The sequence below is a fragment of the Mrakia frigida genome, assembly GCF_051309035.1.
Source record: "Mrakia frigida strain ATCC 22029 unplaced genomic scaffold BDY24scaffold_19, whole genome shotgun sequence".
NCBI classification, from domain to species: Eukaryota; Fungi; Basidiomycota; class Tremellomycetes; order Cystofilobasidiales; family Mrakiaceae; genus Mrakia; species Mrakia frigida.
In genome coordinates, this window is record NW_027481262.1 from 352,682 (window position 1) to 380,325 (window position 27,644).

Genomic DNA, 27,644 nt, shown 5'->3' on the forward strand with positions numbered 1-27,644 from the left:
TTGAACGTTTGGTCGAAGCGAAACGTTCGTCGTCGAGTGATCAGCTTTTCTCTTGCCCGTGAATAATCTGCACCTTGCTTATCTAGACTTCTAGATCTCATATTCTAGCTGCTATCTACTACTCAGCTCAAAGAAAACTCGATCTCTGCCTGTAGAGAGTTCCAAACGAGCGGCCGCAGAGATGAAAAGTCAACAACTCGACGCGTCCTCACTGGCTGTTTTCTCCCTCTTCTCGTCCCTCTGCAGGCTTCTCCCTCTTGCACTTTTTTCCAGTCATTACGATTTCTCCTTATCTTTCTCGATTCAATCCACCTCGAGCTGAAACTCTCCCGCTTCTCCAGTTCGAAGGGGAGGAGAAAAAGAAGGGGAAGGATTCTGAGCGATTCCATTGCCGCTTTTTCGCAGAGTTCAAAGTTTGGTTGGTTGATGACGTCTTGATTCCTCTCTCTTGCTTTTCTCTCTCCTGCTTTCTTTTACCCTCCCCTTGCCCTGTAGAGAAGCTCAAAGTCGTCCAGCGAGTCGGCAAAAAGTTGCCAGAGGGCTGAACATCGGAACGGATGATTTTCGGGCCGTGCTTTATAGGCAAAGGACCCTAACAAAACCGATAGAACTGCAGGGAAGAAAGAAAGGATGGAGACAGGCCTTCGCTGCGGGCTGATCTTGGTTTTTAACCTTGAAATCTCCTTTCTCTTTTCGATTTTCCCTTAACCACAACTCCCCCCCCCCCAACTCCCCCTCAACCAACCCACCCAACCAAAACCCACTTCTAAAACTATGTCTGGAGCTCTTTCCGTCGTCCCCGTTAGTACCTTGTTTCTTCTGTCCTTTTGTTTCATTCGTCGTCGCATCGCCGACGAGATGGGAGGGCTGGCTGGCTTCCTTCCTTCCTTGCCCTCTCTCTCTCTTCTCTACCCTACCTGTTTGGCTGACGTTCTCCTCTTCTGTCTTTCTCTCCTACAGGCTGGTGTCCTTTCCGGAGATCAGACCCGAACTCTTTTCCAGCACGCTCAGAAGCACGGAGTGAGTCTCTTGCTCCCTTCCCTCTTCTCTTCCTCTCTCCATCTCTTCCTCCTCCCCTCCCGCTCCTCTCTGTCTCTCTCTCTCTCGAGCTGACTCTTTTCTTTTCTCTCTTCTCTTTCTCTACTAGTACGCCATCCCTGCCGTCAACGTCACCTCTTCGTCGACCGTCAACGCCGTCCTCGAGGCTGCCCGAGCTGTCAACTCTCCCATCATCCTCCAGTGCTCTCAGGGAGGAGCCGCTTTCTTCGCCGGAAAGGGTATCGATAACAAGAACCAGGGTGCCTCCATCGGAGGAGCCATCGCTGCCGCTCACTTCATTCGGTGAGTCTTTTCGCATCCCTGGTTCTTTTGAAGCCGGAAGGAGGAAGGAAGGAAGGGGAGCCAACGTTCAAAAAGGGAGGGACGAGAAGGTTGGGGTTTCTTTCGAGATGTCGTTTTCGTGGGGTGCTTCTCAACTCGAGACGTGTACTCCTTCCTGCAGCATAGCGTTGCAGGAAGCCGAGCTGTCTCTACAAGAAGAAGAGCACTTTCTCGATTACGGCGGGGAAACCAAAAAAAAGGAAACTCGATGAGAATCGAAATCTCTTCGGAGCCGCTTCTTGGACTTCTCTCATCTTCCCGAATCCCTCGTCTCTCCCACAAAACTCAAAGCTGACCTTCTTCCTCCCCTTCCTTCTTTTTCACCTTCTTCAGAGCCGTCGCTCCCCTCTACGGTGTCCCCGTAGTTCTCCACACCGATCACTGTGCTCACAAGCTCCTCCAGTGGTTCGACGGTATGCTCGACGCCGACGAGGCTTACTTCAAGGAGCACGGAGTTCCTCTCTTCTCTTCCCACATGCTCGATCTCTCTGAGGAGCCCAAGGAGGAGAACATTGCCACCTGTGCTAAGTACTTCACCCGAATGGCCAAGATGAACCGTCAGTCCCCAGCTTTCCTTTCTCTCTTCGCTCGTCGCTCGATCCAGCCCTCGCTCCTTTCAACTCGACTCGACTCGTTTCGCTTCTCTGCTTCTTCCTTTACTGACCTCGCTTTCCTTCCCTCTTCGTTCCTGCGATACAATAGAGTTCCTCGAGATGGAGATCGGAATCACCGGTGGAGAGGAGGATGGAGTCGACAACTCTTCGGTCGACAACGCTTCCCTCTACACTCAGCCCCCTGATATCTACGAGGTCTACCAGGCTCTCGCCCCCATCTCCCCCAACTTCTCCATCGCTGCCGCTTTCGGAAACGGTTCGTTCATTCCTCCTACCTTTCCCATCGTCTTCGTAGTCTTTCGTTCCTGACCCCCTCTCCCTTCCCTCCTCGTTCCCTCTCTTCTCTAGTTCACGGTGTCTACAAGCCCGGAAACGTCCAGCTCCAGCCTGAGATCCTCGGAAAGCACCAGGCTTACGTCGCCGAGCAGATCAAGTCCGACTCCAAGACTCCTCTCTTCCTCGTCTTCCACGGAGGATCCGGATCCACCAAGGCTGAGATCAAGGAGGCCGTCGGAAACGGTGTTGTTAAGGTGAGATCTCTTCCTTCACTTCTCGATTTTCAATCGAAGCAGCTCGCTGATCATGCATTCTCCTCCTTCCTTGCCTTGCCTCCAGATGAACGTCGATACCGACACCCAGTTCGCTTACCTCGAGGGAATCAGGGACTTCGTTCTCGAGAAGAAGGACTTCCTCATGTCCCAGGTCGGAAACCCCGAGAAGCCCGATGGACCCAACAAGAAGTACTACGACCCCAGGAACTGGATCCGACTCGGAGAGTGAGTCCATCTTCGTCGAACTCTCGCCTCGCTCAGTTTTAGTTTCGAAGACGTGCGCTGACCACCTCCCCTCCCTCTTCCTTTTCCTTCTTCGCCAATCAGGGTCACCCTCATCAACCGAGTTAAGGTTGCTTGCGAGGACCTCGGAAACGTGAACAAGTGTTAAATTCTCGTTTCGTTTCGCTACTCTAGCTTGCTCTCTTTAGATCTTCTTTCGCTCTCGCCTTCCTTTTGAATTGATGTTTTCACGAATCAAACCCTGGACCCGCTCGCAAAGCTTGGATCGTGAGAGAGTCGTGCAAGAGAGAGAGAGAAACCAAACTAGAGTAAGCTCTCATCTGAGCGAAAGAAAGATGGAACGAACGACGAAGACGAGGGAGGGTCGACGGAGCTGGTGGGTGGGTCGGAACGTGAAGCAAGACGAAGCGAAACGAACGAACGAGCGGGAACTACGTAGAAAACTCGAGGATACGAAGGGATACTAGAGGTGGGTTGCATACGGTGGGTGAATCATGTGTGTGGGTCGACGGGAGGCTAGGCGCGCTCTGAGATCGCTTCGTTCGTTACTCTTTCCGTAGATTTATTTCGTTCTCCTTTGTTGTCGTTTTCGACCGATACACCACCTTCTCTACATCGGAGCCTTCTCGATCCTACTTCAAGGCTCTCTCTCGACTAGTCTTCTTCGAAGCTTAAGATCCGACGACGCGTCTTGCCAGGTCGAACATTCGTAGAGTCCGCTTCTACAGTGGGGGCAGATGTCTTCCTTTTGAGGTCTTCCACTCGCAGCTCTACTGCTGGTGGGCTGACTGCTTTGCCTTTCGTCTTCTAGAACGAGTGGCTCGACGCGTCGTTCCTCCTTCATCGATTCCCCTCTCTCTTCTTTCCCTCGACGTTCATACTCTCGCTCAGCCACTCTCTAGCCCCTACTATCGTACCAAGGCTCTCTCTGATTGGACCGTTTTCTGCCATCGACCTCAAGAGGGAAGCGGCCTTTCAACCGGGAGCCTCAGATAAGGAGAGTCGACCAAAGTCGACGGGCGTTCCAACACTTCCTCTCTTCAAACTTCAAGAGCCTGGCTGGTCAGGGGTGAAGCGTTGGCCGCGGAGACGAGCGAGTATCTTTCATGAGGGATGAACAACGTTCGACGACGCTTTCGAGAGGAAACAGATCGAGTCGAGCCGACGTTCGACTTCAAGAAACCTTCGTTCGTTCGTCAGCTTCGATTCGAGCTGTATCTCTGTACTCGAGCTCGACCTGATTTTCTCTCTACTCAGCTTGCCTATTCTAGGAGGAAGGACTTCCCCGAGAGGCTTTCTCTTATCGCGATCCCTTGGCGTCGCTAGCCTCTCTTTTCCTGTTCTCCCTCCCATTTCTTCCTCTCGGATTGCTCCGAGATCAGACGGTCTTCTACTCGTGTTGCAGCTCACTTTTGCCATTGAACAGCTCGCCCAGCCAGAGGTGGAGGTCTCTTATCCGTCGTTCAGCTCCTCTGCCTTCGAATACTCCCTCCCCCCCAACCACGACTCGTCGTTTTCCTCTCTCCCCCTCCCTCTCTTCCTCCTTCATTATGGCCGAGCCCATCACCACCCACAACATCAGCACTAGGAGCTCTTCGATTGACGAGAAGCGAGATGAAAAGGAAGATAACGTGGGAGTACAGGTCGTCGAGGTCGTGAACAACTTGTGGGTGAGATGGTGGCCGCTTCCTCCCCTCCCTTCCCCTGACTTTCTCCCTTCTTTCCTTTTGCGCTCAGTACCATCGCCGAGGGAGACTATTCTCCAGAGCAGTACAAGCGACTGGTTACAAAGATCGATCGATACCTGCTTCGTGAGTCTTCAAATTCCAGCTCGACTCGATCCATCGCGTCGAACCTTCTTACTGACGTCCACGTTCTTCGACCTCCAGCTCTCATGTGGTGGTGTTACGGGATTCAGCAGTCGGACAAGACCTCACTCTCTACACAAGCCCTTTTCGGAATGAGAGAGCAGACTGGACTCGTCGGACAACAGTACGCCTGGCTGTGAGTCGTCGCCTTTTTCCTCCTCTCCCCTTACCGAACAAATTACTCATAACTTCTCGATCCCCTTCTATCTATCTAAAGGACTACGATCTTCTACTTAACTTGAAATTATAGTTCTTCTTCGCACTCGAACGCTCGAACAACCAGCTTACTTTGTTTTTGCTTGTTCTTTTCCAGATCTCTTCTCCGAGTTCCCCTCCAACTTCGTGATGCAACGCTTCCCTCTCGGAAAAACCTTGGCTTGCTACATGACGGCTTGGGGAATCACTGTCGGCTGCGTCGCTGCCTGCCATAACTTCAAGGAGCTCATGGTCGTTCGAGGACTTCAGGGAGTTTTCGAATCATCGGTACGTCGCTTCAGCTCTTTCCACCCACTTGCCTCTCAGAGAAATTGACCCATCGGACTTCACTCTTTCAGATCTCCCCTGGGTTTTTGCTCGTCATTGGGTCGTGGTATCAAACTCGAGAGGTGAGCTCGCTATGTTTCAGACGCGCCGCGTCGACCTCGCTCACGCGTCTCTCGGTTTTCAGCACTCCTCGAGGTCTCTCGTCTTCCAGTCGGCGAATGCTGGCTACGGTATCATCGTCGATCTGGTCATGTATGGAATCGGACACAAGGCGAGGCAGAACCCTGATGGATTCCCTGGTGAGCTTCAATCCGTCACTTTCGTTCAACAAAGCCGTGCTCACTCAGCGCCCTTCCCTCTTCTTCTCAGCTTGGCGTGCTATTGGATTGTTCTTGGGTGGAAGTACCGTTCTTGCTGCTGGAGTTTGTGAGTCTTCGCAGCTTGATTGTGTCCGTCCCCGTCGACGCGTCGAGGTTGCTCACACGTCTTCTTCCTTTTCCTTCTCCTTAGGCTTCGTTTTCCTCGGAACTCCCAAGGAGGTTTGGTGGCTTACACCAGAAGAGAAGAACATGGCTCACGCTCGTATCATCCGAAACAAGACAGGAACGGTGAGAGCAGCTGGAACAGAAAAAAAGAGACGCGTCGAGCCTGATTCTGATTCCTTTCTCTTCTCCCAGGACATCGTCGGCGGAAAGTTCAAGTGGGATCAGGTGAAAGAGGCCCTTGTAGATCCTGTCACCTGGTTGTAAGTTCAAATCTGCGCCCTCGACCAACGAAGCAAAATTGCTGACGACCTCTCCTCGCACTTAGCTCTTTCTTCAACGCTCTTATCGCTTCCATCCCCAACGGAGGAGTGAGTCTGCTAAGCACCTCCTTTTATCTCAACTCATCAGCTGACGACTATCCTTCTCTTCCAGATCACGACCTTTGGATCAGTCGTGCGTAGATTTCACATCTCGACAGGACGTCGCCAGTTCTCTCAGCGTTCTTTCCTGACCGCTTCCAACGGCCGTCATTTCTCAGGTCATCAAATCTCTCGGATTCGACGAGCTCGAGGTTATCCTTCTCACCATTCCGCGATCTGTCGTCTCAATCATTTGGTGTGAGTCTTTTTGTCCGTCTCCCGTAAGTCCTTTTGCGTCCCGATGCTGATTTCTTCCTCTCTGTCTTCACAGTCATCATCGCAGGAGTTGTCACCAGTAGAAAAGCGGGTCTGAGGATGTATTTGTAAGTTTGACCTTCAGCATCGAGGAGCAGCGACGAGGAACAACGGACCGAGTCTCACCTCCCTCCCTCTCCCTCTTCTTCGGCTACTCCCCAGTATGATGGCATCCTGTGTGACTCCTTTCATCGGAATGCTCGTGATGGGACTTCTCCCTGGGACTCCAGCAAACAAGTGGACCAAGGTGTGTTCGCGATCCGGCGGAGGGAAAGGCAACGAAAAGCCGACGCGTCGAGTTCCACCGCCTCGCTTCGAGCTGACCAAAGTTTTCCTGTTTTCTCATTGTGTCGTAGTGGGGAGGATTCCTTGTACGCCCGCACGCTTTCCCTTCAGATCTATCGTCCCTTCGGTGCTGATTCTGCCGGTTTCTCTCCCTTACGGTTCAGATGACCGTTCCTTCTGTGCTTTCGTTGTTCTTGGGCTGGTCGTTGCTGCCTTCCAACGTTGCTGGACGAACGAAGAAGACCATATGTTCTTCGATCACTTTCATCGCCTACTGTGCTGGTGTAAATCTCCTTTTTTCGAGCTCCTTCTTCAACTTCACGACGGCGCTGACCTCTCCTTTACGCAAAACAGAACATGATCGGGGCTCAAGTCTTCCGAGTAAGTCCAGATTGATGGATCGATTATTCTTCAACGTCTTCTTGAGCTGATATAATCCTTCACCACCTTCAGGCCAAGGACGCCCCTCAGTAGTGAGTTCCGAATCCTGATCACCGCTCCTCACAATCCTTCTCGTCGCTGACAGATCTTCTCCATCTCTTATCTATCAGCCTCACCGGTCTCTTGGTGTGCTCTATCTCGTACGGAGTCCAGTTCTTCGTCATCGTTGGATGTGAGTTGATCATCTCTTTCCTCGACCGTCTCCTCAACTCCCATCTCGAGTTCAGAAGGCTAAACTTCTGCCTTTTTCTCTCCAGGGCGTCTTTGGTACGTCCGACAGAACCGAATCCGAGCTGAGGCTGCTGCTGCAGCTGGTCTTAGCGACGAGGAGCGAGAGAACCTGGGTCGAGAACGTGAGTTTTACGGCGACGCGTCGAGGGAGAAGATGCTCTGCGAAGAACTGACGTCGTCTTGGTTTCATTTCTCAGTCGGAGAGCTCGACACCACGGACACGAAGAACCCTCACTTCCGATACACTCTCTAAACGAGGAGACGGTCACCTCAGCAAATTGCGTCGCGTCGAGCGGAGAGGAGGACGAGGAAGAGAGGTTCCAAGGGGACGAGATTCGGATTCAGTTGTACTCTCTCTTTAGACATTTTGTATCGCCCTTCTTGGGATTCTGGGCTATGGTCATCACCACTTTCAATTACTTGTTCTGTTTCTTTCCTGCCCACTGAGAGAGTAGAACGTCGAACGAAGTGAAGTCGGTGGTGTTGTGCTTCCTCCTGCTCACCTCAACCTTCCGAAAAACGGGGAAAGAGGAAACACAAAGCAAGCCAGTTCCTCCTCTTCAATTAAAATTTCTCGACGAATCACAACGTCATCATTTTGCGGCGTACTTCTGGGGGAATCGATCGGCCGCCCAGGATGGCCAGACTCTCTTCCTTTCGTCCCCTTCAAACCACCACGACCCAGCATATATTTCGGACCCTCCTTCCTCCCTCTACCAGCTCGCAAAGAGTTCTCTCTATCTACACCCTTCTCTGGCCAACGAAGCTCATTCCTCCGATCGATCTAGTCACTTCTTCCCTCTCGCCGTCACTCGAGAGTCGACCTTGCTTTCCTCCCTCTCCCTCTCCCCTTCCTTTCCCTCCACTCATCACGACCATGATGCTCATCACCTTCTCGAGGGCCATCGTCGCTCTCGGAGCTATACTGTTTCTCAACCTCCTGAGTCGTTACCGGAAGATGCTGTTGAACTCGAAGGTCAGTCTCGAAGAAGTTGGTGAGCTCGAGTTTCCTTCCCTCCTATCCAACCTGACCGTTCTCCTCCCTCTACTCCTTCTTTCTCACATCTTTTCCCCCTTCAACATGATGCCTCCTCGCAATACTCCTTTCCCCTTGCCCCTCGCTTCTACCGATCTGCTCTCTAAAAGGCCATGGACGTGCCCTCTCGCTTCTTCCTCTTCCCCTTGCCCCTCCGGCTCCTTCTACCCAACATCCCCTACCTCAACCCCCTCAACGAACAGGATTGGACTCACAAGTTCGCAAAGTATACGAGGATGGGATCTACGTCTATCATCAAGTTCAACTGTCTGTTCACGAGGCTGCCCATCCTCTTCGTCGCCAACGCTCAAGCAGCCAAACAAATTAGCATCAATCGGAAGGTATGGAGCAAGCCTATCAAGATGTACAAAGGGTTGGGTTTCTTTGGAGCAAACTTGGGTGAGTAGAGTCTCAGGTTGATGAAGGCGAGCAGATATCTGATTTGAGGGAAGATAGAGAGGAGGTGAGGCAGGGAGGGAGCGACAGTGTCTGAAGCTGACCTCTCCTTTTTTCCTCTCCTTCTCGTAGTGATCACTGAAGGACCGATCTGGAAGACTCATAGGAAGATAGTGGGACCTTCTTTCACGGAGGTAAGCTCCTTACGATTATTTCACAAACCTTCCTTTGGCTGAGAGCTGATCTTCTCCTCTCCTTCGCCTGTTTCGATCTTCGATCCTCTCCTCTCCTTCGCCTGCCTTGATCTTCTTTAGAGTGCCTACTCGCTCGTCTGGAACGAGACAGCAGACACCTTCTCCGACATGCTCGTCTCCGAGGGATGGGAATCAGCCGAGAAGGGAACTGAGATCAAGGTCAAGGACTTTGTCGAGGTCACCATGAGGCTCGCTCTTCTTGTGATCGGCACGTCCTCTCTTCCCTACTCCTCGTCAAGACTTCTGCACTTGAGGCTTACCATATGTTTGACCTCCTTTCTGATCCAACAGGTCGAGCTGCTTTCGGAATCCCCATGGCCTGGAAGGACGACGACGCGTCCAATGCCGTCCCCTTAGCGAACAACCACACTATGACCTCCTCCCACGCTCTCTCCATCGTCTCCGAAACCACCATTCAGAGAATGCTCGTTCCTAAAGTCAGTCTCGTCGCCGCATCAGCCCGTCGTTCTCGTCGCCCCTCCTTCGTTGAGCTGATCTCGCCTCTTTCCCTGCTCGTCTTCAGTTCGTCTACAAACTCCCCATCCCTCGACTCCAACCCTTCCTCACCAAAATGGATACCGCCTTCAAAGAGCTCGACTCTCACATGATGGAGCTTGTTCAGGAGAGGAGAGCTCGTGAGAAGAGAGTGCTGGAGGGGAAGGAGGACGCGCCGGAGAAGGAGGATTTGTTTGGTTCGTTGGTTCGAGCTGCCGCTGAGGAGAGAGAGGACGATGGGATTCCATTCGGGGATAGAGAGGTGATTGGAAACACCTGTGAGTCTGAAGATTGGCGAGGTTTGAGGGAGACGAGACGACGCGTCGATGGCCAGGAGAACGATACTGACTCGTCTCTTTCTCGACCGTTCTGCTCTCCTTCCTCCTCTCATCAGTCATCTTCCTCCTTGCTGGACACGAAACGTGAGTTTTTACCGCTCTCATTCTTCGTCCGAAGAACGACAGGCGAACGTAACCTGACCTCGTCTCTCGTCTCTTTTTCCCACTCAGATCCGGACACACCCTGGCTTTCCTCTTCGTTCTTCTCGCTCTGAATCCGTTGGAGCAGGTTAAGCTACAGGAGCACGTCGAGAGCGTACTGCCTAACGGACGGAAACCAGTTCGTGATCTTCTCCTCAATCTCGTTCGTCGTTCGTTTCCTGACCTGAGTCCCTCCCACTGTCTTTTTCTTCCTTTGCAGGTCTACGAGGATTTCCAGAAACTCACTCACGTCCTCAACACACTCTACGAGACGATGAGGTCTGTCTCTTTCACTTCAATCCTCTCCATTCCTCATCTCCCGTTCTCGTCCTGACGCGTCGCTGCTTCTCCTCTTTCACAGACTCTTCCCACCCGTCGTCGCCATCCCCAAGACCGCCGGTTCGTTTTTTTTTCTTCACTTCCCCTTTCCTTCATCTGTTCATATTCTGACTCACATGTTCTCTCTCTCTCAACCCTCAGACGAAGACACCACCCTCGTCTACCAAAGCTCAACCAAGGACGAGGAAGGGAACTACCCCAACGAAACCGTTTTTGTTCCCAAGGGAACGGACGTCATGATAGATACGCCTTCTTTGCATACGAACCGTGAGTATCCCGAATCTTGGCTCGCTCGATCAAAGTTAAAAAAAACGACGAGGCTGACTCGAATCCCGACGACCCGTTTCCTCCCTTTGTTTGTTGACAGCGATGTACTGGGACGAACCGGATTTGTTTAGACCTTCTAGATTCGAGGATTACAACAAGGATGCGTTCATGCCGTGAGTCTCCCCCTCCTGCCCCAGAGATGTCGAAAGAAACGAAAGAGAACTGACTCGGGTGCTTTCTCTCGTTCGTACTCAGATTCAGCGCCGGTCCCCGAGCGTGTGTAGGGAGGAGGTTCGCGGAAGGTACGCTCTCCTTCTCTTTCATTTCCTCTTTCTTCATCTCTCGCCTTCTCTCGAACTCACAAGCGTATCTTCGTTCCTTCTTCCTCTTCAAGTCGAAGCCGTCTGCGCCATCGCGCTGTTCATCCAAAAGTTCGAGTTCGTCGCTGTTCCTCACGTCGGGGAGTCGCACGAAGGGATGAGCAAAAGGTTGCTGAGAGCCAAGATGATGATCACGCTTACGCCTCACGATGTGGATCTGGTGCTGAGGAGGAGGTGAGGAGATTAGCGAGGGTTAGATTTCGATTGGGTCGAGGGTTTCCTCTGCTCGCTTGTTTTGCCCTATCTTTTTGTACCGAGTAGTGTAGTGCTGTAATGGAACTTTTGTTACTCTCAGTTCTCCTCTCGAGCTCTCTCTCTGCCCGAAAATGGGAAAAATCAACCAAACAGGAGCCTACAGGAGCTGGAGAAAAGAAAAACAAGTCGACGCGACTTTCGAACCTCGTGAGTTCGACCTCACCTTCCATCTCTCTCCTTCCCTCCCTTCCTTCTCACCTCCTCGGATGGCTCCCTCCTCCTCTCTCTCTCCCTCGGATGCCCTCCTCCACTCGATCACCAACCCCTCCCTAGCGACTCCCGACCTTCCTTCTCGTCTAGCTCGTCTACTCGGACTCCCAGCTCCTCCTCCTTCCTCCTCCCTTCCTCCTCCTTCGAAACCAACCTCCAGAACAACCGCCAAAGCCGCTCCTCCTCCTCTCTCTCGATCTACCAAAACCAAAGCCGCTCCAGCAGTCGAGGCCGAACCGTTGAAGGACTCGGAGGGCTGTAAACTCGCGATGAAGGTCGTGAACGGTTCGCTTCAGACGTTGACTTCGTTGGCTCAGACGCAGTGGGACCCTGCAACGACAACCAAACCAGCAGCTCCAGCAAAGGACGTTAATCCTTTCGCTTCTCCACCTCCTACCCTTCAAAACGCACTCGCTGTCGTAGCTTGTGCGCATCTCGCCTTGAAGAAATTGAGAGCGAGAAGGGAGGAAGGAGGGAAGGCGGATCTGGCGGTGGAACGAGCAGGAGTCTCGTTGGTTGCGAGATGTAACGCTGTGGGATTGGTGAGTAAGCGGTGTGTTGAGATCGTATATAAAACTGAGTTGTAGACTGATTCACTTTCACTTTGGTTTCGTTCGTAGATCGAAGCCTCCCTCGCGTTCCTCTCGCACTCGCACCCTCACCTCCTTACTCTTTACGAGCACGATCCTCTTCCTTCACCCCCAGCGACGACGACGACCATCAAGAAGAAGAAGGCCCTAGTACGAGCTACTCCTTCAATAACTTCCTCCTCGTCGAGATCTACCGCCAGCAAAGCGCAACAACCCTCAACGAGGGAGAGCTTCGACTCTTTCCTTCGTCTACTCTGTCTCCCTTCGCCAACCGAAGAACTGGAGGATCCCGTAGCTGGAGTGCTCTTAGGATGGGCTTTAGGAGCAGTCGTAACAGTGGGAAAGTCTCTCAGTGCGAAGGAGGGTGGGTTGGAGGTGAGTCTCGTTCGAATCGAAGGGAAGGAAACAATGTTGAGCTCGAATCGATCTCACCCGACTGACTGTCTTGTTTCCTTCCCTCTGTAGCACCTCCTCTCAACCCTCCTCTCTCCTCCTTCCGCTCACTCCTTCGCCTTAACCCACCTCCATCTCCTTCCCTCAACCTCCCTCCCTCCGATCCTCCTGCCAGCCATCCGACTCCTCTCCAACCCTCCCTCTCCCTCTCCCTCAACCTCCCCTCGAACGCTCTTCGACCTTCGTTCCATCTCTCTCGATCTTCTCCTTCGCTTGCCGTCCCTCCAACCGAAATTGCTCTGGGAACAAGCTCTCAGGAGTTGCCAGATCTTCTTGAGAGCGGGTCAGGGAACGAAGGAGTTCGAGGTGGTGAACGAGCAGTTGGGGAGGTTGGTGGAGAGGGTGGAGGGAAAAGAGGGGGAGAGTTTGGTGGAAGGGAAGGATTGGATTAAAGTGGCGGAGTTGTGGATCAAGATTGCTACCAAGGTGAGCTGGATTCTGGTTCCTTCGAAACGGACGCGTCTTGCTGACTTTGGGTTTTGTTCCTTTTCGACGCGTCTTGTCAGCTCGACGATCTCCCCACTCTCGAGAAGGTCACTCGTCTCCTCGATCTTCCTCCGTCTACGCCAGCTCGTAAACCCTCGAACTCGAAGTCAACGACAACACCCACGCCATTAGCGGAGGAAACAACGGAACTCGATTCAGAGGTCGTCGTGGCGAGAACCACAGCTGCTTTGATGCAGGCTTCGACGTCGATAGAGCTCTACTTGGGAAAAGGGAGCAAGTCTACTGGTACGTAGAAACCCACTCTTTCACTTTATCTCAACTAGACTGACCAAAGCTCTGGCTTTCACAGTCTCATCAATCAAAATCTCGACCGACCTCACGAACGTCTCTTCCCGCCTGGCCTCCTTCTCCCGCTCCCTCTCTCGCCTCGACTCCCCCTCCGAGGTGTCCGATCGACTCATCAAGACGTTCAAGGCTATGGAGAAGACGAGGAGATCGTGTCTCGCTCTCGTCGTAGGGAGGGAAGGAGGTCCCGTCGTGCCGAGGGAGTTGGAGGAGCGAGCGAGGGAGGTATTGCAGGAGTGGGTCGGGTTGGTGGAGAGGTTGGAGGTTGAAGTACAGGTGAGTGGCTCGTCTTCTTTTCTCCTTCGATGCCAAGTTGACGAACTACTTTTTACGTTCCAGGCCGATCCCTCTTCGTCGACAGCCAACGTCCTCGCCAACCTCTGCACGTCCTCCATCGACACTCTCCTCGGCCTCTGCCGAATCGACTGCCCTTCCTCCCCACCCTTTAAAACTCCCTCGCCAGGATTCCCTCATCTCCAACGAGCCATTACCCTTCGTCTCAAGTTCAAGGAAGTCCTTGTCTCACCTTCTCCCAACTCGGACTCCGACGCGTCTCCTTCTCCTTCCTCCATGGCCATCGACTTCGCCAACCTCGCTCGATGTATCTCCGGATCAGCCTACAACTGCGCAGGAACGATCTACAAATCTGCTGGAGCTGGGATGGAAGCGATCGAGTTCTTGGTGATGGCGTGTGAGGTGGGGAGGGAGGCGTTGAAGGAGGTTGGGACGGGAACGGGAACGGGAGCAGAAGGGGAGCAGGATGAGATTTGGAAGGCTTTGAGGGAGGGGTTGAGTAAGAGGTGGGAGTTGCTGGGGAGTTGTTATTCGAAGACTGGGGAGAAGGAGGTGAGTCCGACTCGGGGCTTTCTCAGAAAGAAGAAGGAAAGGAAGAGAGGGGTCGAGCAAGAACTGATCAAGGTTTCGTCTCGTTATTTTCGATCTACAGCGAGCTCATACCTCCCTCATCTCAGCCATCCTCGCCTTGCCCTCTTCCACTTTCCAACTCCTTTCCACCCTCGCCTCCAAATCGTCCCTCTCGGAAGTCTTCGTCCACCCGGATCTCATCCACCTCGCAGCTCTCGTCGTTCGAGTCACCCTCGTTGCCGTGTCGGATCTGTCCCTCCCTCCCACGGAGGTCTCCCTCCTCTCCGAGCTCAACTCAGTAGGAATGGACCCAGGGGCGATGGGAGCGATTCTCGAGCATCAGATCATCGCGTTGGAGGGATCGTCGTCGAGGGAGGCGTCCGAGGCGTCGTTGAAGTTGATCGAGGACGCGTTGGGGGTTTATGAGGAGCAGGAGTTCCCTGTTAGGCGGATCAGGTGAGTTTCACGTTCGTCTTTTGTCGAAAGGGATGGAGTTGGCTGACGCTTCGACTCGTCTTCGTTTTCGTTTCTCAGACTCCTCGCTCGAGCAGTTCAGCAATCTTGCCTTCAACCTTCCTCTGGCTCGGCTCTTCACGTTTCCGTTGAGAGGGAGGTGATTGCCTTGTTCGAGAGACAGGTGAGCTCAGCATCAACTTTTCATCCCTTTCTCAAAACAAACGAATCTGACCTCTCCGCTCGTCTCGTCTCGTTCTCTCCACACTCAACAGTCCTTCGCCCTCGACGCCCACCTCATCTCCTTTCTCCCTCAATACCGAGGTCTCTCCCACCTCTGGCTCGCCGTCGAAGCTCACTGCTTTTCCTCCGGATCGTCCTCCCAACCGCTCCTTCGACACGCGTCCGAGTCGGCCAAGAGCTTCAGGAGTGCGCTATCCGTTGGGACGGAGGTGGAAGCAGTTTCGAAGGGAGCGAAGAGTCCATTGGTGGTGACGAATCGACAGCCGAAGGAGAGGGTGCAGAGGAGACCGGTGAGAGGAGCGGCAGTGGCAGCGACCCCGGCGGTGGTGAAGAGAGGGGCTGTTAAGGCTACGCCTGCTGCTAAGGTCGTGAAGAGTGAGTTGAGTTGGGGGAGTGAGACTGTCTTGAGGATCTGTACTGATCTTCTGGCTCTTCGTTTTCCGTACAGGCTCGGTCGTCGCTGCAGTTCCGGACGCGACCTTGTCGTCTTCGACGAGTTCTTCGAAGATTGCCTCTCGGTTCGACGATCTTGGACAGTTTCTCTCCCATCTCGGTGAGCCTCTTCGTTCATCTTTCTTTCTCGATTTCGTTGAGCTCACCACTTTCCTGTTCTCTCATACAGACTCGTTCGCCTCCCTCCTCGGACTCCTCGGTCATTCCCTCGCCAGGATCGAACAGCTCAAAATCATTCGAAGCTTGACTCGAGCGGACCCGAGTCGGATCGAAAGTAAGTTTTAGCTCGTCCTTCTACACATCCGAGAGCTGAACCGGATCCCTTCGTCCTTTCTCGTCGTCCAGTCTTCCTCTCCGCCTCAGCCTCCCTCGGAGCGGAGTACGTCAAGCTCAGCAAATCCTCGAGAGCAGCTGGGACCTTCACCTCGACGTCCATCATCCTCGGAAAGGCATCGGTCGACTCGGTCTCGCCAGCTTCGAGAGCGGATTTCTTGCTGAGGTACTCGGACTTTCTGGCTCATGAAGGGAAGGTTGATCAGAGGTTCGTCGTTCTTCGTTTCGTTCGACTCTCGTCTCTTCCTGATGCTGACTCGGGTTTCCGATCTCATAGCATCACCATCTACCAAGAAGCTCTCGAACAGTCGAACCAGATCGTCGACGTCGTCACGTCAAGATCAGCAGCCAAGATCCGAGAGCGATCTCTCAGACTCGAACGAGCTGCTGTGGCTCTCATGGTTGCTGCCTCTATTCATCGTGCACGAGTGAGTACTATGCCTTACCCTCACGACTTCCCTCCCTTCAAGAAGAAGGCCTGACTCGAGCTTTTCTTCTCGAAAAACAAGGACGACTTCCCCTCCTCCGTCGCCAGCCTCTCCCAGTCCCATCGCCTCTGGACTCGAGCCATTGGAAACGTCTCTCGACTCTCACCTACCCTCCCAGAGGATACCCCTCCTCTCAAAGTCGTTGTTTCCAACCCTTTCGAGGTCGCCAAAGCAACAGCACCAGAAGATGCGATCTCAGCCGATGATCTGACGGCGAAGAGTGCGAGTTCGACGACGACGCCGAAGGGAAGGAGGTTCGATGGGATGATGTGGAGGACTTCGAGGGTGAGTGGCCCTCTCACTCTGTACTATCCTAATCTCTCTACCTCACTGACGAGTTCTTGACGTCTTGGGTTCGACAGGGTCTCCTCGACTGCCTCTTCGCCCTCTCGGAAACCTCCTCCCGCCGAGGAACAGCTCGGGAAACCGAGTTCTTCCTTCAGGAAGCTCTCGAACTCGCTAGATCGGTCAACTCGACGGTCCTCGCTTCTCAGGCTCTAGCAGGGAGAGGGCTGTTGAGTCTTCTGCTGGGGAAGGAGGACGAGTGCGACGGCTTCGTTTTGCAGGGTCGATCAGCTGGGGATACGGTTCGTTCCTTCCTTTCTCTCTTCGCCGCTGTCCAGAATTTGACAGGCTCTCGTATCTGCTCGATTTCTATAGATCGGAGAAAGGAACGTCGCCGAACTCGCTGCTCTGGAAGGTCAACTCCATCTTCGGTCTCGTCGCCATCTCGACGCGTTGGAATCGTTCGAGATTGGTATCGTTGCTCTCAGAGCTTTCGATGCTGCTTTTGAGATTGAGGAGCTGAGACTTCCGAGGTGAGTTCACGACTCCGACCGCCACGCAAACCTTCCAGCTAACTCCTTCGGCTTTGTGTGTTCGTCGCAGTTCTCGAGCTTCTGTTGGAGAGCCAGGAGGCGCTGAACCCGTTCTTTTGCCGCTGCTGGCTCAGTTGCTTCGGTGCAAGGGTGAGTTTCGACTTCAATCCTACGCGAGGCCTGTTTTTTTAAGCTGATGAGGCGGTTCTCTCGTTTCCAGCTTCGATTCTGAGGGAGACGGCGAGCTTCGACCCTTCGTCCCTCCGGTCGGTCCAGGACCAACTTGCGAAGCTGCCTTCGACAGCAGAGACTCGAGTAAGTCTCTTGACTTCTCTCTGGTCGTCTACAATGCCGTTTCTGACCTTCGTGTCTCTCTCATAGTCCGACGATCACAGCTACAACGCCACCGTCGCTCTTCGTCTCGCCCTCGACGAGTTCAAAGCAGATCTGACCATGAGTTCTTTGACCGAATCGAGTGAGTCAAAGCTTCCATCTGTTTACCAGTGTCACAACTACCAATTGACGCCTTCTCTTCCTCGATTCCTCTTCAGCCATCTCGATGCCGATGGGATCTTCGTCCGGATCCTCGACCGCTCTCTCCAAGGCCAGGAAGGACGTCAAGGCTACTCTCGCTCGAGCAGAGTCGGCTTTCGACAAGACTCTCGCTTCCGACGCAGCATGTGGTCGAGTTCAACGGATTCGAGAAGCTTGCATGTCCCTCAGTCTTCTTCGAGCCTTCCAGACCTCTCTCGGCCAGAGCTCCTCGACGGTGACTTCCAAAACGGCCTGGGCTCTCGGTAAGTCTTCCTTCTCTGCGGCTGTTTCGATGACGATCAGAGCTGATTCAGCCTCTCGTTCGTTTTCTTTCCAACAGACCACAGCTCAGCCATCACTCTCAGCCGAGAGCTGGTCGAAATCGTCGCGTCGAAGTTCAGGGATTCCGCTCCTGACGACCTCGTCTGGCCAGACCTCGAAGAACCCTCCTCCTCAACAACTCCTCTTCTTCCCAACGGAGACTCCTCCTCTCGGCACTCCTCGATGCGATCCTACTGGTCTTCGGTACGAGAACGACACCTCTCGGAAGCGATCTACTCGACGAAGGGAACGACGGAGATGCCTCCCAACTGGTCGGTCGTCACTATCAACGTTACGGACGATCAAAGCACCCTCTTCATCTCTCGACATCGTCACGGATCGGAACCCCTCGTCTTCTGCTTGCCCCTGGATCGTCAAGGACGGCGAGATGGAGACGACGAGACCTTCACGTTCCTCAACGCGAAAGAGGAGCTCGAGGAGATCATCTCGAAGAGCAACGACGGAGCCAAGAACGCGAAGGGAGTGGAAGGGAAGGAAGGGAGAGCTGCCTGGTGGGCGGAGAGGAGGGATTTAGACAAGAGGATGGAGGAACTGCTGTCGAACATTGAGTTTTGTTGGTTGGGAGCGTTCAAGGTGAGCTCGCTTCCGCCCGAACATCGAACTCCAAGCTGATCCTCCTTCCTCCTCTCGTCTAGACCATCCTCAACCGACCTTCACCTCACTCGCCCGAGTCGTTCAGCCTCTTCAGATCCAAGATGGAGAAGCTCTTCACCAGGGTTCTCTCGTCCGATCAGGATCGTCGGAAACTCCTCAAAATCCACCTCGACGACAACCTCCTGGAATGCTTCTCGTCTCTTTCGCCTCTCTGCAGGGACGAGGAGCTCGAGGATCTCGTTTACTTCGTCCTCGATCTCTACCAGGTTCATGGAGTTCCCGTTGCTCTTGCCGAGATCGATATCGACGAGGTGAGTCGTTCTGCAAACTCCTCCACACCGCGTCTCTCCTTCGTCTCTGACCTTCTTCCTCGCCCTCTTTCGCCTCCTCACAGCTCGTCACAGACCTTCGTGGCGTCCTCGAGGATTCGGAACGAGATCGACCCAAATCCTCTTCCGACGACGAAGAAGATCACCACACCTTCCTCATCCTCGACCGACACGTTCAATCGATCCCTTGGGAATCCCTCCCTTCCCTTCGAGGTCGATCCATCAGTCGAATCCCCTCCCTCGCCTTCCTCGCCGATCGACTCGCCCTGTCGAAGCACCTCCTTTCGCCTTCCTCTCCCTCCTTATCGTCAGCCTTCTCCAAAATGGACGTCTCCTCTCCCTCTCCCTCTCCTTCAACTTCCGACACGTCGTCGACGTCCACCTCCTTCGCCTTCCCGATGGACGTTCGAAACGGCTTCTTCATCCTCAACCCGAGTGGAGATCTCAAGAAGACGCAGGATCAATTCGAGCCTTGGATCAAGCAGATGAAGGAGATTGGGTGGGATGGGATCGTTGGAAGGGTGCCGAGTGAAGGAGAGTTGATTCAGGCTTTGGGGTCGAAGGATATCGTTGTGTGAGTTCAGATCCTCGTCACCCTTCTCGACTTCGTCTGACTCGGTTCCTCTCTTGCGTTCTGCAGCTACTTCGGTCATGGAGGAGGAGAACAGTACATCCGATCTCACAAGATTCGAAGTCTCCCTCGGTGTGCGACGTTGATGCTCTGGGGATGTTCGTCAGGAGCTCTCAGAGACTTTGGGGAGTTTGATCGAGCTGGAACGCCTTGGAACTACATGCTCGCTGGATGGTACGTCTTCTCAAACGCATCGCTCCCGTCGAAACTGAACGAACGAGAACGAAGCTGACCGCGCCTCTTCCTCCCTCCTCTCCTCACAGTCCTTCCCTCGTCGCCAACCTCTGGGACGTCACCGATCGAGACATCGACCGACTCTCGGAAGCCGTCTTCTTGGACCTCGACATCCAGGCTGGCTCGATTCGGGCTGCTGCGAACGGGAAGGCGAGCGGGAAGAAGAAGAAGGGGAAGACGACGGCTCGGGCGGTGGGAGAGGCGAGGGATAAGTGCAAGCTCAGGTTCCTCACTGGAGCGGCGGTGGTAGTTTACGGAGTGCCTGTTCGATTTGTTTAGACTTCTATAGCTGTTTCGGATCTTTGTAGACTACTTGTCGAGCTCAAGCGAGAACTGAGTTCTGCCCAAATGAGACGCGTCGAGCGAAGTCGTCGTCTTCTTTCTGCGTCCGTCCTTGTCCCCGCACCTTTCAAAGTTCTCGAAGCCAACGCCCATCAATCCTTCTTCCGAACCATCACCTCTATCTGCGCAATTGTCTCCTCTCCCAGCTCCAACAACCCCAACTCGTAATCCAGCCAACTCTTCTAACTCTCGTTCCCAACCAAGAACCTCAAGCTCTTCCTTCCTCTCCTCTCCTCCTCCTCCTCCACTCTCCATGGCTCGAAACTCAACGCCTGAAGAGCACTCGCCACCAAATCCAACGTCTCCTGCTCTCCCTCCTCCCAGCTCGAAAAATCAACCACCGTCTCGACTTGACGCGTCCCCGACCCAGGAAACAACGTCCTCGTTCCTCCGTTGGTGAGGAAGAGACACGAAACCATCTCGACGGAGACGATTTGGTTCCAAGCTGGGGAGAGCGAGAACGACGCTCGACAGGCGATGTCGGACGAGGAGGGGAGGAGAGGCGTGGAGGAGAGTCGTCGGACGACGAGTTCGAGTGGGTTGACGAGAGGAAGGACGAGAGGGAAGGTGTCTTCTTGATCCTCGGAGAGGAGGATGGTGAGGGATGTAATCGTGAGTGGGGAATGAGAGTCGGCTCTGTCGAGGGAGAAAACAGGGGAGGGAGGAGCCGAGGACGAGGTGGGTTCGTTTGGGTTGGAGGATTCGCTGTTTCTGAAAGAGAGGGTGGAGAGGAGGGTGATGGAAGTGGTTTGCGAGAGGGAGAGATAAGGAGTGACCCGAGGTTCGAGATTGATGGAGTCCTTACATATCAAAGGATCCAAACCGAGACCAAACAATGCGTCGGTCAACGAAAACGCGACGCGTCTTTCACTGCACACTCAGAAAGAAATAGAGAGACTCACCCTTGAGCTGAAGAGAGCGTGAAGATGATCTACATCATCGTGTACCTCCAAATGGCGGTAGAGAAAGGGAGAAGCCATCTCGAGCATCGAATACGAACTCGAGCAGAACGAAGCGAGCGTTCGAGGAGAGCAGAACCGAAGAATGCTGAGGTTGAGTTCGTTGGGGAGGGGAGGGAAAGGTTCAAGTCCGTCTAGACGAACAGACTGAGGGGAGGACATCTGGGAAGAGGAGAGGTGGGAGTCGGGTAGAAATGGGACGAACAGAGGAATCAGCGACGAAATCCTCGGGTTCTTGAGAAAAAGGGAAGAGTGAGCCTCGAGATCCCGGAAACTTCTGAAGGCCGCCGATTCTAAACAAGCAAAGAATGAAACTCACGATCTTAGGAACCGCTGCTGGTCGGGGAAGAGAGCTGACGCTAGAGGTATGGGAGAGAAGAGGAGAGGAGAGGGTGGGCGGCGCGCGGAAGAAGAAACCCGTAGTGGAAAGAAGGGGAGCTGTTGCTGTTCAAAAAAGTAGACGTAAGCAAACGCGAGTTACCTGGCCGTCCACATGCATGGAAGCTGCGTAGCGAGATGAGATAGCTCCTCTAGACAGATCCATGAGAGCGGAAAGAGGTGAAGATGAGGAAAGCCGTCCGGGGGTGAACGAGTTGCCGGAGGAAGAGCAGGGGGAAGCAAATCAGCCGCGATGCATACATACGAAGAAGCGAAAATATGAAGAGGCTCATTTCGGAAGAGATTCGCGGCGGGGAAGAGCTCCTGGAGGTTGACAGGAAGTTCCGACGCGTCGCTTCGTTTCCATCTCGATTCGTCTTCTCCTCGCCCTCCCACCCCAAAGAAACCCAAAAGCGCGAAGGCAACATAGAAATACTAGCACAAAAACGAACTGAAAAATTGATATGTACACGGAGATGAACGAAACGAGAAAGCTAACGCGTATCTACTGGGCTCGACCTCGACTCAATTCGACTTCCCAACCCACCCCAACCTCCCTCCCCAACACCTCCACATCCTCTCTACAACCCTCAGCTTCGCATCTCGAATCACTTCCGGGTTCTCTAGATCCAACAGGTCGAGCATGAACTCCTACAACAACAACAACAAAAACGGAACGCAAAGACACAACACCCGAAACAAGTCAGCGAACGAACGACGAAGTGAGGAACGAACGCGTCGACAAAACACAAACTCACGGCTTTGTGACCCGCCTCGGATCTCTTGAACTCTTTCTTGCCTACGTCTCTGAGTCCAGCGATAGAAACGAGAAGCAATCCCTGGATCTCGTATGGGAGATCGGAGGTCGGTTGATCTTTGGCGTCGGATGCGAGAGCGGAGGGAGGAGCGGGAGGGGGTGGGAGGGTGAGGAGACGTTCGATTCGTCTATTGAACGCAAATAATGCCACGATCGAGGGCGAGATGAGAGAAGAAGAAGGAGGAGGAGAGAGAGAGAGAGAGAGAGAGAGGGGGGGATGTCAGCAACAGGTCTCTCGAAAAAAAAAAGAGCAGCGACCGAAGAAAAAAAGTCTGGACTGACCGAATCGAATCCCAACTCTTCCTCCTCCTCTGCCCTTTGCTGCCCTTCCCTCCGAGCACGCTGAACCCTCCTCCGGCCTGGGAGAGGAACGCTCGGAACCATCCTCCGAGGAGGTAGACGATGAGGAAGGACGGAGCGACTCCGACGAAGGCGAAGGTGAGCTCTTGGGAGCGGAGGAGTTTGTCGATCCCGTTGAGGGCGAGGTCGACGTCGACCTGAGAATGAGCGAACGAGAGTTAAAAAAACGAGGGTTAAGGGCGAGTCAGTCAGAGGACGAAAGTTAGGAAGACTAGGGAAGGGAGAGCGAACGAGCAGACGCACCTTGGTCTTCTGAACCTGAATGAGGAGAGATCGAACGAGGGAGCCGGTGAGGGCTGATTTGAGAGGGGACTAGGGGTTGCGTAACGAAGAGGAGTCGAGATCAGCTCTCGACCAACTACAGGAAAAAGAAAGGCGAGAAGCTCACCTTGATATCGTCCTCGTAAAGCTTCAACACGTCCGTCAAATCTCCCTCTCGAACGCGTCGAGTCAAACTGGCGAGCTCCTCGGTCGAGTAGTTCCTCTTGTCCTGAGCGAGCGAGAGGACCATCCTTTCGAGGGACTGATAGTTGAACAAAAATCACAGAGCCCGAAGTCAGCTCGTTCGAGAATCTCTTCTTTTCTCGAGCAGAACAACGAAGATCGTTCCGAACTCACCTCCATATCGCCCTTCATCCCCTCCTTACTCATCACCGACAACCCACCCCCAGCACCACTTCCCTCTCCACCTCCATGTCGGACCGTATCAATAATCCCCATCAACGGTTCGACCACCCAGCCCTTCCAGAAGCCCTTCGCCGTCTCCTTCGCGTCCCTCACGGCGTCTCTCAGTACGGGCAGGTAAGGCGAGAGCACGGGGATGAGCAGAGGAACGAGGAGGAGAGGAGGCCAGAGTCGAGTGAGAGTGGTTGGACGGGTGAGGTGCGAAGGTGGCGTTGGCGAAGGAGGAGGGAGGGAGAGGTGTTGGGTGAGGAGAGGGAGGAAGGAGGTTGGGCTGGAAGTTGAAGTTGACGAGAGGGTGACGGGAGTTTCGTCCGTGGTGGTGTTAGGTTTCCTAGCTTCCAAAGGACCCAAAGAAGTCTCCCAAACGAGCTCTAGAACTCGCTTCATCTCCTGTCCTAGAACCTTCGTGTTCAGCGCTCCTCCTCCGTTCCCTCCTCCTCCAGCTCCTCCTCCTCCTACGGCAACCGCTCCTGAAGCCGTCGTCGTTCCGAGTCCAAAGTCTGGAGCTTCAACGGTAAGTTTTCCAAGCCTTCGGACGATCCTGTCTCTACCTCGTTCGAGATGTCGGATCCGACCCTGTACCTCGCGACGGGTCATACGGAAGAGCGTTCGAGGGTCAAAGAGGACGGAGCTCGTCGAGGTGGAGCGAGGGATGGAGGTCGTTGGGAAGAGGGTGGAGAGGAGGTAGGTTGGCGTGAAGGTGGAGCGTTCCTGGGAGGAACTGATTCGAGGGTGTTGAGGAGGCTTGTTGAGATGGAGGGAGGAGGAGAGGAAGGAGAGAGGGAGGTTGGAAAGTCGTTGAGGGAGGGCTGCAAAGGATAAAGAGAGTAGATTTTTCGGTTAGCGAGATACTATAGACGACCCAGCTCATTCTAAAAGTGTCAGCTTTCGAAGAAGATAGAGTTGAAAGCTCTCTCGTACTCACTCATGAACAGGTAGCCTCCGATTCCTCCCCAGCTCCACCTCCCTCTCGCCTCCAGAGCTCTCCACCAAGCGATCTCTTCCTCCCACACGCCAGCACACTCTACCAGATCCTCCACCGTCTGTCCGTACAGTCCCAGTACGATTCTGCCTATCAACGTCCAAGCGAGGAGGTCCTCCTCGTCCGTATCGACGTCGTCCTGGTTAGAGCTCGAGCTGACCTCCTTCTCCTCCTGCTCCTCGTTGGTGAGAGCTTGAAGAGCCTGCTTGAGCTGATCTCTCGTAGGTTTCGTCGGAGGGAGGCAAGTTATAGATTCCTGAAGCTGGATAATTCGTCGAGAAGGAGGAGTTGGGACAACGAACGATTCCTCCGAGGAAGCTCGTTGGAGGAGGAGGGAAGCTGAGGACGAGGAGGGAGACCGAGAAGGAGAGCGTCGTCGTTTCTTGTTGTGGAAAGGGTTGGGGAGGTCCAGAGTCTCGAGAGCTTGGACTAAGCCAGAGAGCTTGGTGGCCGTAAAGGTAGCCATCCTCTAAGAGAGGGGAAGAAGGAGAAGGGAGGGGAGCAGGTCGACGTTTGAGGTTGAACAAGATCATGACGTCGAGTGCGACAAAACCAGCTCGGAATCCACCTTTTTCGGTGAGAAAATCTGCTAAAAAATCAAACCTTCAAGGCTACTTACTGCTGAGCGCTTTTGCAAGACTTCAAGGAACTTTACATCTTCAAAATCTTATCAAAAACCTTCGACCAAACAATTCGCCCGCTTTCCCTTTCTCCCTCCCTCCCTCTCACCCAAATCCTCCTCCTTCCCCCCTTCTTCCTCCCAACTACTACCACCGGAGATCCTCAGCCCACTCCCGCTCCTGACTGAGTGTGAGTCACCCCAGCCCAGTAAACGAAGAGGCGAGGAGGCGACGCGTCGTCTTTCCTGCTCTCCTTCATCGTACTGAAGCTGACTTCTCTTTCGTTCGCTCCGTTTGCAGGATCTCACCTCTCGAGTATCCTCCTCACACGTTCTGCATCCTTTGTTTTTTTGCTTCGGTAGTCTACGCTTCCTCTCTTTTCTCGCCTTTCTTTCGTCTCTCGACGACTTCGTCGGACAGGCGCTGACCTGTATTTCAACCTCGCTGGGTAGCAGAAAGGACCTCCCTGATAGATCAAGGACGAGACTATGTACGCTAACCAAGAGGATGGGCTCGAAGGAAATCGGGCTGGCGTCGATGAGCGTCGCTGGGTGGGTGGGTGGGTCGCGTCGATTCTGGGACGTCCTGGGTTTTTCCGCGTTCGTTTAGTCTTATTATCTTCTCGTTTCGGGATAATCAAATGTACCACAACCCTCTTCCTGAGACTTCAAAAAAATCCGCTGCTCGACTGCAGAAAGAGAAAGAGACCTGCCCTTGCCCTTCTTCCTTGACGACCCACCCGAAATCGTCGAGCTCATCAGCCCTTCCTTTCCTTTCCCTCTCTCTTCCCTCACCCACCCAACCCACGATGCCCTCCATATTCCCTCTCTTCCTCCGCTCAGCAGTAGCAGGATCCTCCTCTCGACAAGCCGCTCGGTCGTTCTCTAGAGTCGCTCCTAAAGCTTCGATCCCTCGAGCAGCGTCAAGGGCGTGGTTCATCGGAGGAGGAGTCGCCAGTTTGGTGGCCATCTCTGCCTTTGCTCTTTTGAAGGGTAAGTTTTTTTAGTGCTTTCTCAGTTCGAGTATGAAGAGGCTTCTTGAGGGATTTAGGAGAGAAAGGGGGATGCTGAGGGGAGGAGGGAAGGAGGTAGAAAGTGAGCTTGGGAAGGGGACGAAGTGAGCTCTGGTCGAGTCTGGATTGGCTCGAGTGCTCCTTCTTCCCTCGAGACAATCTCGCAGAGTAGAGCTCATCGATTAAGGCAGAAGCGCTCTTCTAGGCCTAGGTTTATATTTGGTTCTCGTCCTTCTTTGGCCTCATCTTCAACGCTGATCTCGACGCTCTCCATCCAAAAAAGAGAACGAACGAAGCTGACCTTCCGGCTCTCCTTCCTCCCTCCCTTCACTCTCCCAGACACCCCTCTCCTCCCAACGCTCTCTTTAGAAACCGCCGTCGACCCTTCGGGACGCACAGATCCTTCCTCCAACCTCTTCTTCCCTCTCTCCCTCTCGCCTCTCTCCTTCCCTCCAACCGGACCTCCGCTCTCGATCGTCGGTCTCGGAGTCAGGGTCGTTTCGTTCCTCAGGATCCAGGTTTACAGCGTTGGATTCTACACTAACTGTAGGATGCTTGGAGGTGTTAAGGGTGTGAGTTATGAACCGTCTGAAGGGAAGGGAAGAAGGGACGAGACGAGGAGGACGGGCTGAAGGAACTGACGGACGCGTTTCGTTTTCGATATTTTTTACTTTGATCACACAGACTGAGGAAAGCATGACCGCTTTCCTTCACGGACCTACTCCTTGCGTACTCAGAATCGGTGAGTTCTCCTTTCTCCTCGATCCTCATCAGTCAAGGCTCGGTTCGTTCCACCGCGTCGTCGAACTTACCTTCCTCTCTCTCCCTCCTCTTCCTTGTAGTCCCCACCCGTAACACCGGGTTCGATCACCTCCGAGACGGATTCGTTCGATCCATGCAGGCTCGACTGAAGCTTTTGTCCAAGCAGGGAAAGCTCTCCGATGACGAGAACGAGGTTCGTCTCAACTCAACCCCGTCCTCTTTCTCTTGCCCGTCCTCTCCCATCCTCACTCTCTTCCTCTCTCTCCCCTCCCAGCGTCTCGCCCTCGCCATCACCTCCTTCAAATCCATCTTCAACGCCGCCTCCACCGCCACCCGAGGACAAGAACTCCTTCTCGTCAAACTCCCCAACAACGGTGGGCTCGCTGTCGAGTTTGAAGGAGAGGTGCTGGGCAAGGTGGAGGGCCTCGAGGGTGGGGTTTTGGCTAGGGAGATGATGGTTGGGTACTTTGTGGAGAAGAATCCTAATTCGCCCAAGGTGAGTTTTTTTTTGGTTTCGAACGAAGAGGAGTGGGAGGTCGAACGAACGACGGACGGACGCGTTGGATTTGAGAGCTGACTTCGTATGTTTGTTCTTTCTTTTGGCGTGGTACATTTCAAAGATGCGAGATAACGTCAGGGAGGCGTTGGGTCTATAGTCGAAGTTTCTACGTTGATCTCCCGATGCGTATGCTAGCTGAACTGTCACAGCACGCGTCGAAGTTCATCCGAGGGTCGCTTCGACTCGCCCCTTGCTGTCCTGTAAGAGCGGAAGAGTTTCTCACTTGACTCTTTCGATCAACGAGCGAGATGTACATGGATCGCCATTGAATTGATGCTGCGAAAGAGAAAGACAGACAGAAGAACAAACAGCCCAAAATCGAGACGAGAGAAGAAAACAGAAGAGGGACGAGAACACGCGGACGTGCGATGCGAGCGAGCAGAGTACAAGCTGAACAGTAACGTAGAGGAGAGGGAGAAGGTACTACAGAGAGAGAGAGACCGAGAGCCGTGAATAGAGAAGCATGAAGTGAGAGAACAAGAAACGAAACGAACGACGAGGCAAAACGAGAGCGTGGACGCGATGAATTTTGGACCGATAAGTGCTAGGATAAGAAACGCCGGATCTAGGGATAGAGTATAGCACGATGTGATGTGATGTGAGGAATATGCAGCGATGTGTGTATGCGTGCCTGAAGAAGAAGAAAGAGAAG

The 27,644-nt window shown here is 53.7% G+C and overlaps 6 protein-coding genes across 6 annotated transcripts; 5 read left to right on the forward strand and 1 right to left on the reverse strand.

Moving 5' to 3' along the window:
- Window positions 1-714: 714 nt before the first annotated feature.
- Window positions 715-3,027, forward strand: FBA1 (fructose-bisphosphate aldolase FBA1). The gene is made up of 8 exons (XM_076640876.1): window positions 715-801; window positions 961-1,020; window positions 1,148-1,341; window positions 1,714-1,937; window positions 2,083-2,250; window positions 2,343-2,524; window positions 2,610-2,770; window positions 2,873-3,027. Exons 1-8 carry the CDS (start codon window positions 775-777, stop codon window positions 2,934-2,936), a joined length of 1,080 nt encoding a protein of 359 aa, XP_076495805.1. The 5' UTR covers window positions 715-774; the 3' UTR covers window positions 2,937-3,027.
- A 1,311-nt stretch (window positions 3,028-4,338) lies between these two features.
- BDY24DRAFT_407219 (major facilitator superfamily domain-containing protein) lies at window positions 4,339-7,508 on the forward strand (the record flags this gene model as incomplete). The annotated part of the gene is made up of 20 exons (XM_076642745.1): window positions 4,339-4,454; window positions 4,526-4,599; window positions 4,678-4,792; window positions 4,907-4,947; window positions 4,970-5,139; window positions 5,211-5,261; window positions 5,324-5,438; window positions 5,509-5,565; window positions 5,650-5,747; window positions 5,817-5,884; window positions 5,950-5,992; window positions 6,163-6,278; window positions 6,461-6,545; window positions 6,655-6,669; window positions 6,748-6,867; window positions 6,938-6,964; window positions 7,037-7,056; window positions 7,135-7,196; window positions 7,282-7,377; window positions 7,453-7,508. 20 exons carry the CDS (start codon window positions 4,339-4,341, stop codon window positions 7,506-7,508), a joined length of 1,545 nt encoding a protein of 514 aa, XP_076495806.1.
- A 336-nt stretch (window positions 7,509-7,844) lies between these two features.
- BDY24DRAFT_392227 (cytochrome P450) lies at window positions 7,845-11,177 on the forward strand. Its single transcript, XM_076640877.1, has 14 exons — window positions 7,845-8,231; window positions 8,402-8,690; window positions 8,820-8,881; window positions 9,002-9,149; window positions 9,233-9,378; window positions 9,465-9,714; window positions 9,831-9,858; window positions 9,946-10,054; window positions 10,136-10,194; window positions 10,277-10,314; window positions 10,396-10,521; window positions 10,622-10,694; window positions 10,777-10,823; window positions 10,916-11,177. The coding sequence occupies exons 1-14, from the start codon at window positions 7,893-7,895 to the stop codon at window positions 11,077-11,079; spliced, it is 1,878 nt and encodes a 625-aa protein (XP_076495807.1). The 5' UTR covers window positions 7,845-7,892; the 3' UTR covers window positions 11,080-11,177.
- A 6,208-nt stretch (window positions 11,178-17,385) lies between these two features.
- ESP1 (separase) lies at window positions 17,386-19,919 on the forward strand. The gene is made up of 6 exons (XM_076645201.1): window positions 17,386-17,650; window positions 17,728-18,302; window positions 18,365-18,634; window positions 18,718-19,226; window positions 19,293-19,457; window positions 19,547-19,919. Exons 1-6 carry the CDS (start codon window positions 17,413-17,415, stop codon window positions 19,794-19,796), a joined length of 2,007 nt encoding a protein of 668 aa, XP_076495808.1. The 5' UTR covers window positions 17,386-17,412; the 3' UTR covers window positions 19,797-19,919.
- Window positions 19,920-21,484: 1,565 nt separating this feature from the next.
- On the reverse strand, window positions 21,485-24,639 carry NCA2 (Nca2p). The gene is made up of 7 exons (XM_076640878.1): window positions 23,983-24,639; window positions 22,992-23,866; window positions 22,762-22,896; window positions 22,617-22,685; window positions 22,296-22,510; window positions 21,955-22,141; window positions 21,485-21,847 (listed from the first exon to the last, which is right to left on the reverse strand). Exons 1-7 carry the CDS (start codon window positions 24,503-24,505, stop codon window positions 21,722-21,724), a joined length of 2,130 nt encoding a protein of 709 aa, XP_076495809.1. The 5' UTR covers window positions 24,506-24,639; the 3' UTR covers window positions 21,485-21,721.
- A 680-nt stretch (window positions 24,640-25,319) lies between these two features.
- AIM18 (Aim18p) lies at window positions 25,320-27,057 on the forward strand. The gene is made up of 4 exons (XM_076640879.1): window positions 25,320-25,651; window positions 26,011-26,243; window positions 26,356-26,413; window positions 26,514-27,057. Exons 1-4 carry the CDS (start codon window positions 25,468-25,470, stop codon window positions 27,008-27,010), a joined length of 972 nt encoding a protein of 323 aa, XP_076495810.1. The 5' UTR covers window positions 25,320-25,467; the 3' UTR covers window positions 27,011-27,057.
- The last annotated feature ends 587 nt before the right edge of the window (window positions 27,058-27,644 follow it).

Bases quoted from the DNA above. Each gene is read 5' to 3' on its own strand.
- FBA1 (XM_076640876.1), top strand. From the start codon at position 775: ATGTCTGGAGCTCTTTCCGTCGTCCCC. The intron at 2,525-2,609 runs GTGAGATCTCTT...CCTTGCCTCCAG, and splicing joins TCGGAAACGGTGTTGTTAAG to ATGAACGTCGATACCGACAC. The intron at 2,771-2,872 runs GTGAGTCCATCT...TTCGCCAATCAG, and splicing joins AACTGGATCCGACTCGGAGA to GGTCACCCTCATCAACCGAG.
- BDY24DRAFT_392227 (XM_076640877.1), top strand. From the start codon at position 7,893: ATGGCCAGACTCTCTTCCTTTCGTCCCCTTCAAACCACCACGACCCAG. The intron at 8,691-8,819 runs GTGAGTAGAGTC...TCCTTCTCGTAG, and splicing joins TTTCTTTGGAGCAAACTTGG to TGATCACTGAAGGACCGATC. The intron at 9,379-9,464 runs GTCAGTCTCGTC...GCTCGTCTTCAG, and splicing joins AGAGAATGCTCGTTCCTAAA to TTCGTCTACAAACTCCCCAT.
- ESP1 (XM_076645201.1), top strand. From the start codon at position 17,413: ATGCCGATGGGATCTTCGTCCGGATCCTCGACCGCTCTCTCCAAGGCC. The intron at 18,635-18,717 runs GTGAGTCGTTCT...GCCTCCTCACAG, and splicing joins CCGAGATCGATATCGACGAG to CTCGTCACAGACCTTCGTGG. The intron at 19,458-19,546 runs GTACGTCTTCTC...CTCTCCTCACAG, and splicing joins AACTACATGCTCGCTGGATG to TCCTTCCCTCGTCGCCAACC.
- NCA2 (XM_076640878.1), bottom strand. From the start codon at position 24,505: ATGGCTACCTTTACGGCCACCAAGCTCTCTGGCTTAGTCCAAGCTCTC. The intron at 22,897-22,991 runs GTGAGTTCGGAA...TTCAACTATCAG, and splicing joins GGATGAAGGGCGATATGGAG to TCCCTCGAAAGGATGGTCCT. The intron at 22,686-22,761 runs GTGAGCTTCTCG...CGCAACCCCTAG, and splicing joins TTTACGAGGACGATATCAAG to TCCCCTCTCAAATCAGCCCT.
- AIM18 (XM_076640879.1), top strand. From the start codon at position 25,468: ATGCCCTCCATATTCCCTCTCTTCCTCCGCTCAGCAGTAGCAGGATCC. The intron at 26,244-26,355 runs GTGAGTTATGAA...TTGATCACACAG, and splicing joins TGCTTGGAGGTGTTAAGGGT to ACTGAGGAAAGCATGACCGC. The intron at 26,414-26,513 runs GTGAGTTCTCCT...TCTTCCTTGTAG, and splicing joins TCCTTGCGTACTCAGAATCG to TCCCCACCCGTAACACCGGG.